We start from the raw sequence: 19,246 nt of genomic DNA on the forward strand, positions 1-19,246 counted from the left end.
GTGGTTTGTCTTTTTTTATTCTTGTGCTGGGTGTAGTGAGGCAAGAACAATAGAGCTGTTGAAACACAACTGTTTACATGTCTCACCTGCCCACAAACGTCTCGATGACCTAAAGACAAGACCCGGCATGGTGCCGACCCAGCCAATCACGACCCGGAACCGTTCAAGCACGTGCACAGACCACGAGGTTGAGCTTGGCAGTGTGTTGTGCTTTTATTTCATTCACCCAAACACCTTAGAGCTCCACAGAAAAAAAAAAAGCAGCTTCAACACAGGGCAAAAAAAAAGGGGGGGGGGGATATGGGCCTTAATCGCCTACACACGTGAGGCATCTGGCCTCTTACAAGTAGCAAAGCGACACGAAACACATTTGAGACATTAACGAGCCATACGCAAGATCTGCTCTCATTCGTCTCACTGTGATTCCAAGTGGCCAGGCTAGCTCTGTGCTTTCCAACTTGCTGTCTGGCACAAAACACTCATTGCTCAAAATCCAGAAAGGCTTTCAAACATCATTGAGTCCATCATTCAGATCAGACATTTACCTTCAACACTGCACTCTCCCCTGACTGTACACATGGCATTAAATATATACAGATATTCTCTTCACATGAGTACAGGTGTGAATGCAAACTGTCATCTTTCAGGAGTTTCACATGGCTTTGTGACCCCCAGCGTTAGATGGATTTTAAAGGCCTGCCCTGCTCGACAAAAATGATCTCTAATCCAACTGTCAGGAGTTAAAAGATCACTGTATCCTATTGTTAATAATAAATTACACTAATCATGCCCTAGTACGGGATTTGAAATTGTAACATCTTTGTTGATAAGTTATTTTTCCATCAGGGTCTAAATTGGTTATGGTTGAGACATGTACTAAAGGAGATCGTTCCAGTAGTGTCAGTAGTTGCACTGTCACACTAATCTATGGGTTTTCATATAAATGAATTTGGTTACATCGTCTATAGGGCTGGATAGCCCTTGATCAGCGTGTGGAGCCCATCCCTCAGTTGGAGCTGGCAGTAATGGGCTTCTCCAGTTCCAGCTCAGCAGGGCGTAGATGCCCGTAACAGGCCTGGCACGCGCGGTTGGGTTCGTACAGGTGCTGGCTCGCCGCCGCCACCTTCTGGTCACAGCAGCTGGCGCAGAACACATTCCCACAGTTCCTGCAGCAGGGACGGGGCAGTAACTCAGTCCACCAATGTAAAGGCAACCAGACAGCTCACCAGAGTTTCAGGACTTTTAGATTTTAACACACAACAGATTCTTTTGTTCACCCCCTCACTCAGAGTTTAAGTATTTTTAAGCAACTGTTTAAGTGACCATAAAGTATTTGGAGTCAGTTGTGGAGAAGGTCATTTAATACGGCACACATACAGACATGAAGATCTGCTCGGAGTGGAGAGGAAGAGAAGGACAGATGGATGGACAGAAAAGTGAAATAAAACTGGGGCAGGGGAGTCTCACCAGGCTTCCTCAACAGGTTCTCTGGCACTGCAGGCAGAAAGAGGGAAGACAGAAAGAGGAGGAGGAGGAAAGGAAGAGAGAGAGAGAGAGAGAGAGAGACAGCGAGCTTGAGAGGCCTTAACTAACGCAGAACCCACCTTGGTCCACCAACCAAGACCACACTATGCAGTGGAGTATAACCTGGCTGAGGCACCATGTTTAAACGTTGCCAGCATTAGAGATGAGGAGTGTTTTGCTATAAAGCTGGGAGGTGCAACACCACACTTAAAGGTGACGGAGAACATGGAGTGAGGTGGTGTGTGTGACACTGTGGGGGAGGCTCTTCTCACCTGCACTGGTGTTTCCTAGCTGCCAGCCAAAACTTGTTCTCACACCGGTAGCAGCGAATTGATAGATGATCCCGATACCACGCTGTTTCCTAAGACCAGACAGGTAGGGGAAAAACCACATCCTTAGTATGTCTTTAACACAGTACTGCTTACACTTCATTATCCACCCCCCCTTACCTGCTTGTCGTGCTGCTCCTCCTGATCCCAGCTGTTCTGGGAGTAAAGTTCAGTGCTGCAGCGCGCGAGGCACGCAGCCTCCACGTTGTTCTCCTGGTCCGTTACCGGCGTCTGCAGAGCAGTTTTGGAGGAGTGGATAAGGAGGTGCGACAGGGAGGATAAGGAGGTGAGACAGTTCCTACATGTCTGTGTGTAACAGCAGTGGTGTTTCTGTTCAAATGAGCCCTACCCACCATTACCTCTTTTTGTTGACAATAAGGGAGCGTGCGTGCGTGTGTGTTCTCACCAGCTCTCCGCTGACATGGAGCTGGCTCCAGAGCGCGTGAACCTGCCTTCTTAGCGTCTCCACCTGCAGCTGATGCCCCGCCTCCATCTGTCGGAGGCGCACCTGCACGGCATCGCTGTGCACGCTTAGCCCGTCCTCCTCCAGGTGAGCCGACGCACTCGGCCCTCGCCCGGAACAGCCCGGCGGGGCCTGGTGGGGCGACGTCGGCGAGCCGCCACTCATCACAGACGCCCGGCGGCTGTGGGGGGTCCACGAGCCCAAACCATTGACTCGAGGAGCTTCCCCGTTGCACACTGAGCCTTCGTGGCCGGCTGGCTGCGGGGACACAGGCCGCAAGGCACACTGGGAAGGCAGGAGGAGGGGAGAAGGATTGGGTTGACGTGGACCGGGGCCGTCGGGATTGGGTGGTGTTGGCGAGCCCAGTGTTTGTGATTGGAGCGGACACTCTTCAGTCAACGTCTCCGTGGAGCTCTGTGGGGTGGATTTAAAATCGGGTGGTGCAGAAGAGGACAAGCAAAGGTTGGGGCTATGAGCTGGAGAAGAAGGCTCCTCAGCAGATATGTCCTCCACTGCTCCATGGCCATTACTGAGGTAGCCTAGCTGGATGGGGGAAGAGGAAATGGAGGTGAACGATTCCTCTGTGGAAAGGTCCAGTGCTTCCTCAACACCCAGAGCCCTCACCGAGTGGTTCTGTTCAGGCACGGTGTTGGGCGACTCGGAGACTGGGGGTGTGGTTCCAGCTTTGTGGGCGGAGTCAAAAGTGGAAAGGGACGCCGCCCAACCACCGTCGTCCTCAGTCCTGACCTCATTTGCTGAACCACTTTCATTAAAGGTTTTGGAGTCAATATATTCCACGCCATAAAGTAGTCCCTCCTCCTGTAGCATCCTGTCCAGTGCAGTCCCAATTTCAGGATGTTGGGTGTTGTGATTGGCCATGTTTGATTTTGGAAGGTCTCCATTGGCTTCTACTGCTACAGTGATCTCCACTGACTGAAGGTGGTCGTCCCTCTTCTCGTTGAGATTGGACTCGCTGCAGCGACGGTTCGTAGGCAGAGAACTCATCCCCTCACACGCTGTGGGCAGGTTGTCATAGGAACGAGTCCTGGGCAGTCTGCACGGGGGAAACGAACAGCATGAAGCTGAATGTGGTCGTGCAGCTCCAACACACAGACATGCCTCATATCAAAGGATTTAACCTATGACGAACTCATGTATAAAGAATTTAATGTGTAAATTCTAGACATTTCTATGTTAAAATTACTGGTACAGTGGTTAGCACTTCCGATCCATTTTTTTGGTTTCTCTGTTGCAACGCGCCCATCACGTCCTTCTTTACTACAGACTGGAATGCCAGACCGAGGAACACACAGAAGAATTACCTCCCTGAAGGCACGTCTTCAGGTGAAGCCAAAGGCATGGAGTAAGAAGCACACGACTCCTCACAGGGCAAGGAGGGGGCGGAGTTAGGCAGGTAGACCGCACTCCACAGCATCAGGTTACGTACGTGGCATACCGGGTGGAGCACCTATCAGAGAGGCAAAAGACCAACGAGGAAGCGGTCAAAAAAAAGGGTTTTGTCCCTTCACTGGGCCAACTTTGATTACAAGCCATGCGGAGCTGGCACAGCTGGCATGTGTGGGCACTACCGTCTCCGAGTGGGGTGAGTAGAGGATGTTCTGAAAGGCTCTGTTGGCGGGCTGGAGCAGGGACCATGCGGAGCAGGTCTTCTCCACCACCCGCCGCTCCTCACGCTCCCTGCTGCTGTTACACAGGAACGTCCCGAACAGACACGAGTAGGTGTGTTGCACCAGCTTCACCTGCGCGCACACACACACACACACACACACACACACACACACACACACGTTACGCCTCATCTGAAATCCTAATTCTAAAACTTGACATGCTAAACACAATGCATAATGCTAAAGAGGGTAGGACACTGGCTTTGCTAAATAACCACAGCTGCCCCACCCAAACTGGACTTGCCAGTTGCAAGGAACCCTGACTGGACCCTTAGCATGTTGCAGTACACGGTGAGAACAGAAGGGGGCGCCCCTGGTACCAGAAAGGCCTCGTTGAACTGAAAGGAGCAGGGGAACTGCCTCTGCAGCTGGTGCACACAGTCCAGCCACTGCAGGAAGACGGGGCAGCGCTCGTTCACGTCCTCCGCGTTCTCGCCGTGGCCGCAGCGGTCCGCAAACTTGTGGCCGAAATCCAGCCACTCTGTCTCCACCAGCAGCTGGAAGCCCTGTGGAGAGGAACAGGGCAGGACTGATTCAGACGGAGGAACGAACAGATTCTGCCTTCCAATTATGGGAATACTCCCGTTAAGGCCATATAGGAGGAGTCCATGTGGATAGTGGAGAGTTTGACACGCTTCCTGAGGACATCTCTTACAGAGACTGGAAGGCCGGATCCCCACTGTAGGATCGGGCGAGAAGCGGCACGACAGTCTGCTGTGGTTTTCACAAGTGATGACACAACACATACCAGGGATTCTTCAACATGCCGTGGAGTCTTGTATTGTCCTTGTAAAGGTGCATCTCTACAGTTTACTAGTTCAACACCCATTTGAAACTTTAAGTGATGTTCTTCTTTGTGCCTCCATTTAAAAGTGCTGTAGTTGCACCAGCAGCCAAAATACAGTACAGCTCATTATTAATTAAAATAAATAAAAAAAAAACATGAACAGTCTTTCCTCCTCCGTCTCCCTCTCCCCCTTCTCCTTGTCTCTCCACCTCTCCCCCCTTCTCCTTGTCTCTCCACCCCTCCCTCCTTCCCTTCGTCTCTCTCCATCTCTCCCCCCCTCTCCTCGTCTCTCTCCACCCATCCTCCCTTCTCTTCATTTCTCCACCCCTCCCTCCTTCCCTTCGTCTCTCTCCATCTCTCCCCCCCTCTCCTCGTCTCTCTCCACCCGTCGCCCTTTCCTCACCTCCATGGTCCTGTAGTAAGGGTCAAGCAACAGTTTGGACAGAGCCACTATCTGTGGCGTGCGGTCCCAGCCATCGGAGCAGTGCACCAGCACCGGCCTGTGGTCCCGGTCCACGGCGGTCACCACCAGCAGGGCGGCCTTCAGCAGCAGGGACAGGTGCTGCAGCCACTTGGTGCCCTCCAAGGCAGACAGCCAGCTGAGAGACAGACAGACAGACAGACAGAGGGGTGGGAGTACCGTAAGACCCCAGCCATCTCTGCGATGGAACACGCCACATACTGCAGATATACTGCAGTCAACGTTCTTATCTCCAGGTGTGGGGTTACAGGTGTTGGGAGGGTGCGGGTGAGTGCAGTGAGGTGGGACTCACTTGGCAGGGTCGGGCCCTTGGGCACAGAGCGCCCGCAGGCACTGGAAGCTCCGCCGGATGGAGTGGATGTTGGCCATTCCCATAAACATCACCTCACAGTTCGGGTAGTACTCTACACAAAACACACGGGAGTCTGAGTGCTTACTGCAAGCGCCGCCTCTAAGAACACGTCCCAGGCTGGGTGAAAACCTTTGATTTATATTGTCTTTGAAGACAAAGATGATTCAAGCAGAATTTCAAGTAACTAAGCATGATTGTATCTGCTCGGAAAACTAAGCGTGAAACGTGATTAGAAAAGGGTGGCATAACTGCGCACACTGCGACAGAGACAGAAATGGGCATGTTTACCTGGGCATTCACAACCACCTCCTTTGGCCCGATTGGCAACTGCGGCAGCATATGACCTGGCGTCCAATATCAGCAGCTTCTGCAGAGGCGTGTCCGTTGGCTCCACCTCCTCATTGCTATTGGTTATCTCAGGATCTAAGAGGTACGAGGAGTTACACGATTTTAACGGTGTCAAGCAAAAATCCTTGCACTCGTTACTTTCAAGAATGAGATAGGCAACATTTTTTTTTATAAATACATAAATAAAGGAGCTGTGATACTGACCTGAGCCATTGTGAGAATTCTTGGGATGGAGGTAGACGCAGGAGCCGTTGCTTAGAGTTTTAACCACTGCAGTGTCCATAGCACAGGCCTTAGCAATGGCCTGCACCAAACGCTCATCGTCTGCATTCCGCCACCCCCACCAGCTCACCTCGGGCTGCCCGCAACGACCAATCACAGCACCCGTACTCTGATGTCTGGGTGGAGCAAAGGCCGTTTCAGATTAAACATTTAAATGCAGGTGCCAAGGTGTAAATGTTGTTTCTCAGCACTGGAGAAAAAAGACACACCTGTAAACAACTGCTGGAATCCTCTTCCAGGACCGGAATGTTGACACATTTTCTAGTTCTTCATCCGTGATCCAGCTAGGCACTAGAAGACGCTCAGGGTAACTGGCACAGAGTCTGAGTATAGACACACAGAGTCTGAGTATAGACACACAGAGTCTGAGTATAGACACACAGAGTCTGAGTACAGAGATTGTGCTTCGCATTAAATGACTCTAACCTTCAGAATCACACCTTTAAATAATAAACCAATAACCTCTTCAAAGACCAAGGGCTGTTCAGTGAAGGGCCAATTCTGCATAAATTTCCTTCAAACCTGCAAAGCTCTAATACCTTTATTGATACCTACACCTCATTAACCATGAATGGATGCTAATTAGGCTTGGCCTAAAAACCCATTCGCACCAGGCCCTGAACTGAACACACCCATTTTTAAGAGTCACCTGAAGTTGTCGTTGATGTTGGAAGTTCTCCAGGCACTCTGAGAGTCGAAGCCCATTCTGTGCACCTCGCCTTTAAACCGACTCCTCACGTGTTCGCCTGCAGGACACCCCCCCCATATGCAGGCGGGTCACGTTGGTTCAGACCCAGAAACATGCCACACAAACGTACAGGATGGCTCAGTGTGCGCCTACTGCTAGCTTGTTGTATTACATTTATGCTAAGTCTAGTAGCATTTCCCAGAACTGCTGCTATTAGCAGTAGTTTCCTATTAGGATTCTAAGATAATCTGTGACTGGGCAACCTGCCTGGTGATCAAAAGGGCAAAAAACAGGTCTATTAAAAGTACAGTTATATAACTACAAGTGAGCTGAGGTGTTCTGTATCCCCTTTACAGTTTTGGCCTGGGTTAAACTCGGGTCAAGTGATGGCGTAGAAGGGGATCCGGGTTGAGAGTGGCATCAGATACACACGGACAGGGGTCACCAGCTCATGCCTTTAACTAGCTAATATGACTAAAGTCATTCTCTTGCTAGCAACCTGCCTGGGTCAGTCAGAACCTACTCAACATTATAGAAACTGTGGATGGCTAAGCTGGATGTAAACAATTCCATCCGGGAATAGCATGGGTTGTGCGCTTGGTGTAAACAGGACTGACAGGACTAAGATCCGTAGACACGAGTGACGTAAAAGTAGCACAGGCGTGTGTGTGTGTGTGTACCAGCATGGCAGATGTCCTCGTGCAGGCCCTGCCCACCGGCAGCACAGGCGTGGAAGGCGAAGGCGAAGAGCTCCTCCAGTCGCACGGGGGGCCGCGCCACCGCACTCACCCGCCGCTGCCAGTCCTGGGCCTGCTCCGATGTGCTGAACTGGCACCTGAGAACAGTGGGAGCAGGTCTCAGATCAGTTCCAAAGGCTCTCCTTGGCTTTCCTCCTGTATGTACACTGATCTTAGAGCTGATTAAGTGCTTAACTCTGAACTGTGCTGTGAAAATTAAATAACATTCCCATAAACTGCACACAGAGTTCAAATCTTTATTATCCTAAAAGGGGGGATTTGGCAGGATAAACACAAAGATGGAATATGTGAAACGCCAAAACTAGCATCAGCGTGAGGCACAGTGGAGACATGTTCTGTAGAAGTCAAATTTGAAGCCCAAACAGCCTTGCCACGCTCTCTGCTCTTTTAACACCAACAAACCTACATGCACTCAATAAGTCCTAGTAGTCCACAGGAGGCTGCGAGCAAAATCAGGCCTCTGTCTACAATCACGTAAAACATAGAACGTAGCAACCACATTTTAAATTTCCTTTGTCCCGACACTTGCTGTATTTGCCCATTTGTATTTTAGTTTTTTTTTTTGGGGGGGGGGGGGGGGGGGACAAAAAAAAAACATTAATTACAAAGAACGTAAAGGGTGATGGTAGCAGTGTGTGTGTACCTGATAACCTTGCAGTCTTTACAGGTGAGATGCAGCTGGACCAAGTCGCGACATTCCACACTCTCAATCAGCTGCAAAGGAACCTGTGACACACACAGACACACACTGCTGAGGACAGCTAGACAAGAAAAACTATGCAGATCTCACATACCTTGTTGCAGGTGCATAAAAGCCATGGTGTTGTGAAAGGAGGCAGATTGTCTTTTACAGTGAAGTATTTGTCTCTCAAAATGCCAGTGCTACCTCACTGTAAGCCCTGTCCATCAGATACCATTCAAATGCTGAAACAAATGAATGCCTACTGTCTTTCCGCCAGCTACTGCTGTTTGTCACTGCAGTACAGGATAAACATGGATTTAGGTGAACGTTCTGAATGAGCTGCTCACATTTATGACGCTGTCTTTGAACTTGATGTGGAGACGGTAGCTGGACAAGGCGATGACTGCCCCCTCTGCCTTTCCTAAGAACTCAACACACTCACCATGCAAGACCGGGAACGGAACCTGCACACAAACACACACACACACACGTACATTAGAGAAAAAAAAAACAAAGATCAGAATAGGTGACATTGAGGAAGAGGACCAAAATATTCAGCGTAGGTACGTGTGTGTGTGTGAGAGAGAGAGAGTGTGTGTGCGTGTGTGTGTGTGAGAGAGAGAGTGTGTGTGCGTGTGTGTGTGTGAGAGAGAGAGTGTGTGTGCGTGTGTGTGTGTGAGAGAGAGAGAGTGTGTGTGCGTGTGTGAGAGAGAGAGTGTGTGTGCGTGTGTGAGAGAGAGAGAGTGTGTGTGCGTGTGTGAGAGAGAGAGAGTGTGTGTGTGTGTGTGAGAGAGAGAGTGTGTGTGTGTGTGAGAGAGAGAGAGTGTGTGCGTGTGTGAGAGAGAGAGAGTGTGTGCGTGTGTGAGAGAGAGAGTGTGTGTGTGTGTGTGAGAGAGAGAGTGTGTGTGCGTGTGTGTGAGAGAGAGAGTGTGTGTGCGTGTGTGTGAGAGAGAGAGTGTGTGTGCGTGTGTGAGAGAGAGAGAGTGTGTGCGTGTGTGAGAGAGAGAGAGTGTGTGCGTGTGTGAGAGAGAGAGAGTGTGTGTGCGTGTGTGTGAGAGAGAGAGTGTGTGTGTGTGTGTGAGAGAGAGAGTGTGTGTGCGTGTGTGAGAGAGAGAGTGTGTGTGCGTGTGTGAGAGAGAGAGTGTGTGTGCGTGTGTGAGAGAGAGAGAGTGTGTGTGTGTGTGTGAGAGAGAGAGTGTGTGTGCGTGTGTGAGAGAGAGAGTGTGTGTGTGTGTGTGTGAGAGAGAGAGTGTGTGTGTGTGTGTGTGAGAGAGAGAGTGTGTGTGCGTGTGTGAGAGAGAGAGAGTGTGTGCGTGTGTGAGAGAGAGAGAGTGTGTGTGCGTGTGTGTGTGAGAGAGAGAGTGTGTGTGCGTGTGTGTGTGAGAGAGAGAGTGTGTGTGTGCGTGTGTGTGCATGCCCAGCGTGAAGTCGTTCCCTTGCCTGTACGCCATCCTCTTCCAGAACCGGACTCCCAGAATCCACACTTGTCTGTTCCTCTTCACCCTGCACACACGCACACACACAAAAACCAGGTCTCATGGATACATCACCATGCCACATAATGTCAAGTATAAGCAGCATGTGTGGAAGGTAACAGAGACTCTGTGCACTCTCACCATTGCCCCTGGGAAGAGGGGGGGTCTTGGTCCGGAGAGCACCAGGCTTCTCAGCTGGATCTCGACCTCACTGCAAGGGACAGAAGATAAGTCAGAGCTGGTAGAGGACCATGGGAAAACACCTGAGCTCAGAGCTCCGCTACAGGAGGACATACATGCCAAGAGAGGTGGGACAGTCTACAAGCTCTAGTTTATACCATTCATGACAAGAAGCAGACCATTTTGTCTATGGTGTAGCAGCAACTTAGACAGGTTGACTCCTTTGGAAGATGGATCTAGAAGTACTGAGAAGTTGTATTTCTATGTGTTCAGCATTCTCAACTCCAAGCATACACTGTGTTTCTGTCCACAGAAACCCAAAGCGACCTCAAAGGCCTTTCCACATGGGCCAACTTTGGCAAAGTTTTCAAACCCACTGATCCCCAACCAGGTCACCCGTTACAAATTATCGACAAGCTACTCCAGGTGGACGGACTGACGAGAACAGCTTATGCTATAAGCCGGCCATCTCATCTCCGGCCTAAAACCACTGAGCGCCGGTAGCTCTCCTAATCCCTGGTTTTATCTGCTCATTTTGTCGCAGCAGGTCAGACCAGCAGTTGGAAAGGCCCGACCCTGGAGGAGGCTTGCTGGGCTGGCCGTTATCTGATCTTCCATCGGAATGAATGGAGCCCTGGCTTAGATATCAGAGCCTGGAGGTGGTGAGCAGCAACGTCAACCACACACGTACAGTCTGCCTTACGCACGCCCAGACAAAAGAGCACGCCAGCCCACACCAGCGAGATCTCCTTTTTGGCCAACTGTGGCCGGACGCTGATTCGACCGGCTGACGTCACCAAGCGCACATTACCACACACATCTCCCTGGCTCTCTCTGACGATATAAAGCACATCCTGTGTATTCACACACACAAGGCTGAAGTCCTGCTGTGCTCCTTCTCACTGCAGGAAGGAGGCAGCGATGTAGACCCCTGGTTGCTAGCTGATTTGTAAGCCTACGCTTCACTCCGCCACTACAAAAGCTGGGTTAGAGGGAGAATATCTGTAGGAGACTCCAACAAACACAAGAGACAGACAGGGATGGTGATTCACTCAAACCACACCACCCAAGGTCTACAATGCGCACACATACTCTGATGAAATATAGGCGACATGTAAAGCCCACAATAATCAACCAAAATGTGCTCTGACACAGTAGATTCTTCTACTGTGATTTTATTCGTGAAGGTGCAGCTTGTACACTTTAATAGAGTGAAACACAATCACTCACTCTTTAAAGCACATGTTGGAATTACAATAATACAAACAGGGGTGCTGCAAAATGCTACCAGAAGCAAGTCTCACCTTGTAAGAGCATTTTTACTGTTCCGCCTCCAGTTAAAAGGATCGCCGAAGTTAAACATACAGACTGTAAAGACTAGCACTAACGGGCTGAAGCAACGGAGCCTCGACGGCGAACGGAGGAGCTGTTAATGAAGAGGGCGGGGGAGGCAAACACAACTCTAATCATATGACTCTCACATTATTCCGCGCAGGAGCTTAAGAGTGGTTGCAGGTCTGGCTTGGATAACAATTAACCCTCAGTGACATTTTAAACATTTGGTTTACCCCATCAGCAACAGTGACCTGTGAAAATACCGCCGGCTTTGTTGCAGTTAAATCAAACGAAGTCCACGTTAGCAGAATGATTAACACAATGTGACAAAAGATTTGAGGGATAGTCGTGCGGTTTAGTCCTGTTCTTATACTACTTGTTCCAAAAGGTCTTCCTTACATTTCTTGCAATGTCTTGTCAATGAAATGGGGGTGTTGTCTGGGAGCTCATTTATATTTGAGTCTATCGTAATAAAACACTTTAGACCTTAATTTATTCGTTGATCTGAAGACTTATTTTCTAATTTTCATAACTGTCTAATTTTCATAACTCATTTGTTAATACTCAACAGAAGGACATGACCACGGACGTAGTTTTGGGGGGGGACGGGGGGGACATGTCCCCCCCACTTTTTCAAAAGCCGGTTTTGGTCCCCCCCAGTTTTTACAGTTAAAACCAAATATTTAAGTAGCGACGAAGTCATGTCCCCCCCACTTTTTAACGGTTAAAAAAACAATATCCAAATAGCGACAAATCTAGCACTAGGATCATGCAGCTCCGAGCTCCCCCCCCCCCCCCCCCCCGCTCAACAATTTTTGTTCACAGCGCTCAACAATTTTCATTCAACCCCCCCCCCCCCCCCCCCGCTCAACAGTTCGCCACCCCAGGTTGTGTCCCCCCCACTTATGAAATCAAAACTACGTCCATGGACATGACAATGAACGACTGAGGGACATTGTGTTTCTTCTGCTAGTGTCGCATGCAAATATGAGCAAGTTACGCCGAACTAAATATGTGGATCGTGCTCTATTTAATGAATCAGGTCCATGTTTATTTGACCGTGTGTATTTGTAAAGAGACGGACAGTGCAGCTAGCGCTCGCTAGCCAACACCATCGCTTTGTGATATTGTTTTGCTCGTCATTATAAATGTAAAGTGCATAGATATGGACATTATCACCACGTGTCAAAACAAAGTTTACTTGTCAGAGCAGCTGAACGGTGCACTTATTCCCCTAAAACAGCAGTGTTTGTGTGTTATTTACATCCGCCGGTTGTCACTGTCGGCGCTGCATATTATTTGTGTTGTCGTTGAGAAGAGGGCGGAACCCGTCAAGAAGGCCAAGGCGGCCTACAGAGAAACAGAGTGTTCATTTATAAACGTGCACTCACCAGATATTTGCCCTTTTGAAAGACAATCCACCTTTTGCGTCTCTTTAACGGAATATCAAAAATCGCTTAAAACACAGCATGCAAACATTGCTCTTTTCACCCGATCTAAGCAGCCATCGTTCCTCTGTCTTTTGACTGCTCAGCGCTGCGGAGTGCAGCGTCATTGCGTCATCACGCACGCGGAGTAGTCTCGTACGCGCACGCGATGTAAACAAACGAACGTGGTCCTAGAATTGTCAGAGTCGGCAAAACGACACGTAGCTTAAACAAGCAGATCGCGTTGTAGCCGACATGCAACTTTGAGGATTTTCTTTGCATTTACATTCATATTTAAGACATAAAATCATTCTCATTAAACCACACAGGAGCTTCGAGACAGTAGAAGTAGAGTAGAAGCTAGTTCAATTGAGCATAAAGTCCGCCTCATGTCCAGCTAGGACAGGGCCCCATTGAGCTCGGCGCTCGTGATGTGACAGGTTTTAAATCATTTTTGCCATATGCTCTTCTTTCTCGTCTCCTTTCCTCGGTCTGCAGAGCTATGACTCTCTGGGTTGCTTCTGCCGGGGCAGGACGAGAGTTCCTTTTTTGGAGTCGAGAGAGTATTTTTGGAGTCGTTTTGGGAGTGCAGAAACACGGTGCAAGCACAGATTTATCGATAATTTAACACAACGATTGTCTGCTAATCGCTTTGCCGCTATGACTGTTTAACGTGAGCGTCGCATCACTGATGTCATGTTTGAGTTCCAGCGAAATGAACCAATCAGACGAGGCACCAAGCGGGCCCGGGCACGGATAGCGCTCACACTAGAAGCGAACCGTGCCCGAGTCCACATGAATCGTGCCCTGGCCCACCTCTTCAAGCGGGCCCGAGCACGGTTAACTGATCTGGGGTCGGGCACGGTTAGAGCGCTCACACTAGCCAAACGAACCGTGCTTCGGCAGGGAACCGTGTCCGGGCCCGGATCACAGAGCCTAGTGTGAGTACGTCCTTACTGTGGAGAGCCGGCTCTTTTCGGCTCCTAAATGGCTCCCCATATATATTTTTTACATAATTAATTAATTAATAGCTTAAACCTAATTTTATAACATTTTTTTTCATTATTGACATTGTTAAGCACTTGTGATGAGTAAAAATGCTGCATAACAATGCTTTATAAATAAAACTTTTATTATAACCAATTATTAAATTATCACAAAATAGCACCAAAATAGAACGTAATACAGCTTGGCCAATTGCCTGCCGTTTCAACAAAAAAAGTGGAGATAACTTTTTTTTTCAGTGTTTTCCCACCACATTATTAATTGAAAGCTGCGTGTGATTGGTCAGATGTGTGGAGCACACGCATGACATGCGGGCAGTGGAGACATTCTTTGCAGTGTTGTCCGAAACGATATGTGGTAGTATAAAGAAACACCCCTCAAAAACAGGGGAAGGAACATTTACCTGACGAAAATTAATGTTGCATTGTGTTCCAGGTTTGAAAAGTGCTTAAGTAGGCTAAAGTACTTGAAACTGTAACTGTATTTTGATTCACAACAAATAGTTGTCTGACTGAATCGGTGATAAAAAAGCAAATTATTTCAAATAATTTCGAGTATATGTATAAATATTAAAGTTTAAGGTGCCGGGAAATATTGAAAATGGCCTTTTTCCATATTGAAAAGTGACGTACAAGTGCTTGAATTCCACCTTGTAAAGGTGTATGAACCCAGCATACATAACTTTGTTCATTGCGCTGAAGAGGTGCACGACCTCGCTTCGCATGGGGGTCCTCACGCAGGGGCGGAGCCACCGCGATTGCTTCATTTTCGGCGCACGGACCCTCGCGCTGGTCGCGACGCGCCAAGTATAAACTGGCACCGACTGAGGAAATAAACTCTCCGCTCTCTACCACTGGTAGAAGCAGAGCAATAGACGCAAGGAGAGGGAGAGACAGCGAGGCACCGAAGGACAAATAAAAACAATGTTGGAAAAAAACTGTGGCACTGTGGCACTTGCAGAGCACAAGCGCAATACTGAAGGAAAAAGCGGCTCCCAAATAGGATCCTAAAGCGGCTCCCATTGTGGAGCCGGTTCTAATCGTTCACTTCAAAGAGCCGGCTCTTAGAGCCGGATCGTTCGCGAACGACACATCACTACTCAGCAGTGTCAGTGTGCAACTGGCGTTTCTCTCTTGACTTGTCACTCGTGGGATACTTCACTTATTTTATTTTTATTTTTACTTATTTCTTTCTACTCTAGTCAATTTTTTAAAAAATTACATTGTTGCTATTGGGGTTAAAAATGGGACCCTGGGTTCTTAATTTCGTTCCACCTCATGTACCACATGTGATGTGAATGACAATAAAGTCTCCTTGAAGCCCTGGAATCCTTGAATTTATTTATATAGCGCTTTTTACAACACATCACAAAGCAGCTTTACAATTGTATGGGTCCAGATCCCTAATGAGCAAGTGGCGAGGAAAAACTCCCTATGATGGTGGGGATTAGGAAGAAACCTCGGGAGGACCAAGACTCAAAAGGGAACCCATCGTCCATTGGGCGACCCGTTAGCAGAAGTCTGTATTTATAATCCAAATGTAGTTCTATAGTTATAGTTGTAGTTCTAATTCCAGGCCAAGTAGTCACAGTCTCTTCAGTGCAGATGGTGAACCTCTGGTAGGAGTTGGCATCAGCACGTCCTCTGAGGCAATGGCACATCCAACCCGGGTATCAGCACATCCACTGGCAACCCAGACCATCTCCTAGGCGCTTGTATGGAATCGTCTTGGGTAGAAGCATGCAAGAAAAGATATAAAATACTAGTTGAGTATGTGAACATCAATTTAAACAACCGTTAATTTAAACATACATAGCTCACGTGCCAGCGATTAGCATGAGGCTCCGGCAAGCTAGTCATGGTGTGTACAAGGTGTATTGTCATTGAATTTCAGTGAATAAAACAAAAATGAATAAGTTCATAAAAGGTGTTTATTATTATTATTATTATTATTCAATGTCATAATATTATTTATAATCTTTCTAGGGCACAGGTTCGTTTACTAACCTTTCATTTCAGATTGCATTGCCTTGAACCATTTTTGCCATCTGCTCTTCTTTCTCGTCTCCTTCCCTCGGCCTGCAGAGCTCTGACTCTCTGGGTTGCTTCTGCCGGGGCAGGACGAGAGTTCTGCTGTATTAGCTGAGTTTTTCTCTTGGTCCTCTTGGATGCTGCTCTCCTGGCTCCTGCAGTGCTCATGGTTCTCATTCCAGGCCAAGTAGTCACAGTCCCTTCAGTGCAGATGGTGAACCTCTGGTAGGAGTTGGCATCAGCACGTCCTCTGCAGCAATGGCACATCCAACCCGGGTATCAGCACATCCACTGGCAACCCAGACCATCTCCTAGGCACTTGTATGGAATCGTCTTGGGTAGAAGCATGCAAGAAAAGATATAAAATACTAGTTGAGTATGTGAACATCAATTTAAACAACCGTTTATTTAAACATACATAGCCTACAGGGTTGCCAACTCTCACGCATTTAGCGTGAGACACACGTATTTGACCGTCTTCACACGCTCTCACGCCACACATCCGATTTCTCACGACAAAAAAAATATCTAGTTTATTTCCCTCTGATCCATATCTATGATTCAACGAGTTACTAGTTCGCTCTGGCGCCAACCACTGGCAATCGACCGATCGCGATATAATACTTAATTTGTGTCCATTTTACTCCACCCCGGTAACAATTTACACTCGCCACATCCTCCAGGTTCAAATCTCACTCCAAGCGAACTTGAATAAGTTCATAAAATGTGTTTATTATTATTATTATTATTATTATTATTATTATTATTATTATTATGAAATGCCATAATATTATTTATAATCTCTCTAGGGCATAGGTTCGTTTACTAACCTTTCATTTCAGCGCTTAAAGAAAGACGGGATTCGTTCGGATTATTGATATTTTTAGAGAGGAACATACAGTGTGTGAGCACTGAAGCATTACGCTTGACATACAGTACAAGCGTCTACAAAAAATTAAATACTAGTTGGAAATTGAAGTACGCAAAGTACTACAAAAGCAATGGTATAGCACTGCTTTTTACAAGTGTTCCTTCATGTAATTCTCGAATAATATTATGTTTCTGTTTTAATGTAGCTATTCTATTTTCATTTACACAAATGAAGATTTGAAACATTGGTTTATGTGTTTTCTTTTTCTTTTTTGGATGTGCATATTTTTCCTATTTCAAGATATATCAGATACTATATCACACATATCCTAAGAAACTAGATCTATACAAAATTCATCACTGACCAGTGGCAGATACTAAAATTTGTTGTTGAATACAGAGTCTGAAACCGCTGGGGTCTCCCTAGCACATGTGCATGTGGTAACCACTGGTTTTTCTTTTTTCATTCTTTTTCCTGCTTGCTGTAGGCAAAGTAATCAACCTAATGAAACAGTAAGGCAATCAACATTTATATAGAGAACATGCTTAACACTTTGAATTATGTTTTTATATTTTGTCTTGATCGGCTGCCAACATTGCCAATGGCAACTGAGTCTGTATCTGCAAACAGAAATGACAATTAGCAGTTAGTAATTTAAATGTTCAGTTAGTTTCTATAATGCCATGTGAATTACAATGAAGTTTAAATGACCAATTAGTCATTTTATCACCAAAATAGCAGCAAAAATATTTATGAAAGCTATTATTTATTATTTCTACATTTTTCTATAAAGAGCAGCTATCAAGAACACTTGTTACACTTACATTGCTTTGTAGTCCTCGAATGAATCAATTAAGGCTCCACAGTGTGGGTACGGTACACGGAGGTGTCCATCTTAATAATAGCTTTAGTACAGAATCTCTGAAACATCCAGGTTATGAGGTGTCATTGATGACTTGTACTTATTACTCCTAAGTCATCAGCCAGCTACCTCTAGCCCTGCCTCTAGCTCTACCTCTAACTCTACCTCTAGCTCTACCTCTAGCTCTTCCTCTACCTCTAGCTCTAACTCTACCTCCACCTCTAGCTCTACCTCTAACTCTACCTCTAGCTCTACCTCTAGCTCTTCCTCTACCTCTACCTTGTCCTCTAGCTCTAACTCTACCTCCACCTCTACCTCTACCTTGTCCTCTAGCTCTAACTCTACCTCCACCTCCAGGCCCGTAGCCAGCATTGTGATGGGGGGGGGGATTTTTTCCCCCCAAAAGTGGAGTGAGGGGGGGGGTTATGTATATGTTTCCTCTATGCTGCGCCTATAGCGATCGATCGCCAGTGGTTGGCGCCAGAGCGAACTAGTAACTCAGTGGGTTTTCCATCCACCGAGTTTTTGCGCATTTTGAAAATGCGCATGAAAAAAGCTGGATGGAAAAAGACCAACATTCGAAAAAAGCCCCAAATATTGCAAAAAGATGTTTACGCTAGGAGGAGGTGGAAAAGTTAGACTATCGCATCGCCAAAATTCGGAAAAACTGGATGGAAAAGGGTTTTTCGCATAAACGTGACGTATCATGCCTCAAGTCAAGTGGTTCTGTACATGATCGCAATGTAAAGATGGCAAATGCATACAAAAACAGTTCTGGAGAGAGCAAAAATTGAATTTAACTTCTCCATGTAAAGAAAAGAAAAAGAAAAAAATGTTTCACAACCTCAACGTGCAAAAATGCGTAACTGCCAGATGGACGTAAAACCTCTATTGTTTGGCGTCCTCTCACGTGATCTAAAGTTTATTCGCATAACTGTAATGAATGGAAACAAGGCTTAATTCACATTTTTTTCTGCCGAAACTTGGCAACTGCGCATTATTTTTTCGAAAGGTTTGGATGGAAACCCGAATCATAGATGTAGATCGAAGATAAATAAACTAGATTTTTTTCAGCGTGAGAAATCGGATGTATGGCGTGTGAGCGTGTGAAAACGGTCAAATGCGCATGTCTCACGCTCATTGCGTGAGAGTTGGCAACACTGTTATAAGTTTGTTGTGAGTCTGTTGTTGCTGTCCTTATTTGTTTGTCTGTATATTCACCGGAGATTAACAATTCATTCATTGAATAGCCTACCTATCTTGAGGGACATGTGTGTACGGAGGGAGGGTGCGGGTGCGGGTGCGGGTGCGGGGGGGTTCGAACGAACCCTTCGATCACCCCTGGCTACGGGCCTGACCTCTAGCTCTACCTCTAGCTCTTCCTCTACCTCTACCTTGTCCTCTAGCTCTAACTCTACCTCCACCTCTAGCTCTTCCTCTACCTCTACCTTGTCCTCTAGCTCTAACTCTACCTCCACCTCTACCTTGTCCTCTAGCTCTAACTCTACCTCCACCTCTAGCTCTAGCTCTACCTCTACCTCTAACTCTACCTCTACCTTCACGCACCTTGGTAGCAGCAACCACATCGAGGCTTTAACATCTTCAAATGAAGACACCATCACTGCTTGCTCTTCTCCATCTCTCTGCTTGTCCAAAATACACGTGAGCTGGTGTGAGCT

General features: G+C 47.3%; 1 protein-coding gene across 4 annotated transcripts; it reads right to left on the reverse strand.

Moving 5' to 3' along the window:
* Positions 1-73: 73 nt before the first annotated feature.
* On the reverse strand, positions 74-12,933 carry LOC143518885 (phosphatidylinositol-3,5-bisphosphate 3-phosphatase MTMR3). 4 transcript variants are annotated; one of them, XM_077011740.1, is made up of 20 exons: positions 11,342-11,499; positions 9,999-10,068; positions 9,823-9,885; positions 8,730-8,846; positions 8,344-8,426; positions 7,623-7,777; positions 6,904-7,000; positions 6,464-6,577; positions 6,177-6,370; positions 5,913-6,047; positions 5,565-5,676; positions 5,195-5,390; positions 4,325-4,510; positions 3,906-4,076; positions 3,639-3,784; positions 2,260-3,370; positions 1,974-2,084; positions 1,797-1,885; positions 1,468-1,494; positions 74-1,166 (listed from the first exon to the last, which is right to left on the reverse strand). In XM_077011740.1, exons 1-20 carry the CDS (start codon positions 11,398-11,400, stop codon positions 1,007-1,009), a joined length of 3,396 nt encoding a protein of 1,131 aa, XP_076867855.1. In that variant the 5' UTR covers positions 11,401-11,499; the 3' UTR covers positions 74-1,006. The 4 variants fall into 4 exon arrangements, with proteins under 4 accessions (XP_076867855.1, XP_076867857.1, XP_076867856.1 ...); XM_077011742.1 differs by lacking the exon at positions 11,342-11,499 and adding an exon at positions 12,764-12,933 and having other exon boundaries at positions 76-1,166; XM_077011741.1 differs by lacking the exon at positions 1,468-1,494 and having other exon boundaries at positions 76-1,166; positions 11,342-11,498.
* Between the last annotated feature and the right edge of the window lie 6,313 nt (positions 12,934-19,246).

The sequence above is a fragment of the Brachyhypopomus gauderio genome, chromosome 7 (genome assembly GCF_052324685.1).
Source record: "Brachyhypopomus gauderio isolate BG-103 chromosome 7, BGAUD_0.2, whole genome shotgun sequence".
NCBI lineage: Eukaryota > Metazoa > Chordata > Actinopteri > Gymnotiformes > Hypopomidae > Brachyhypopomus > Brachyhypopomus gauderio.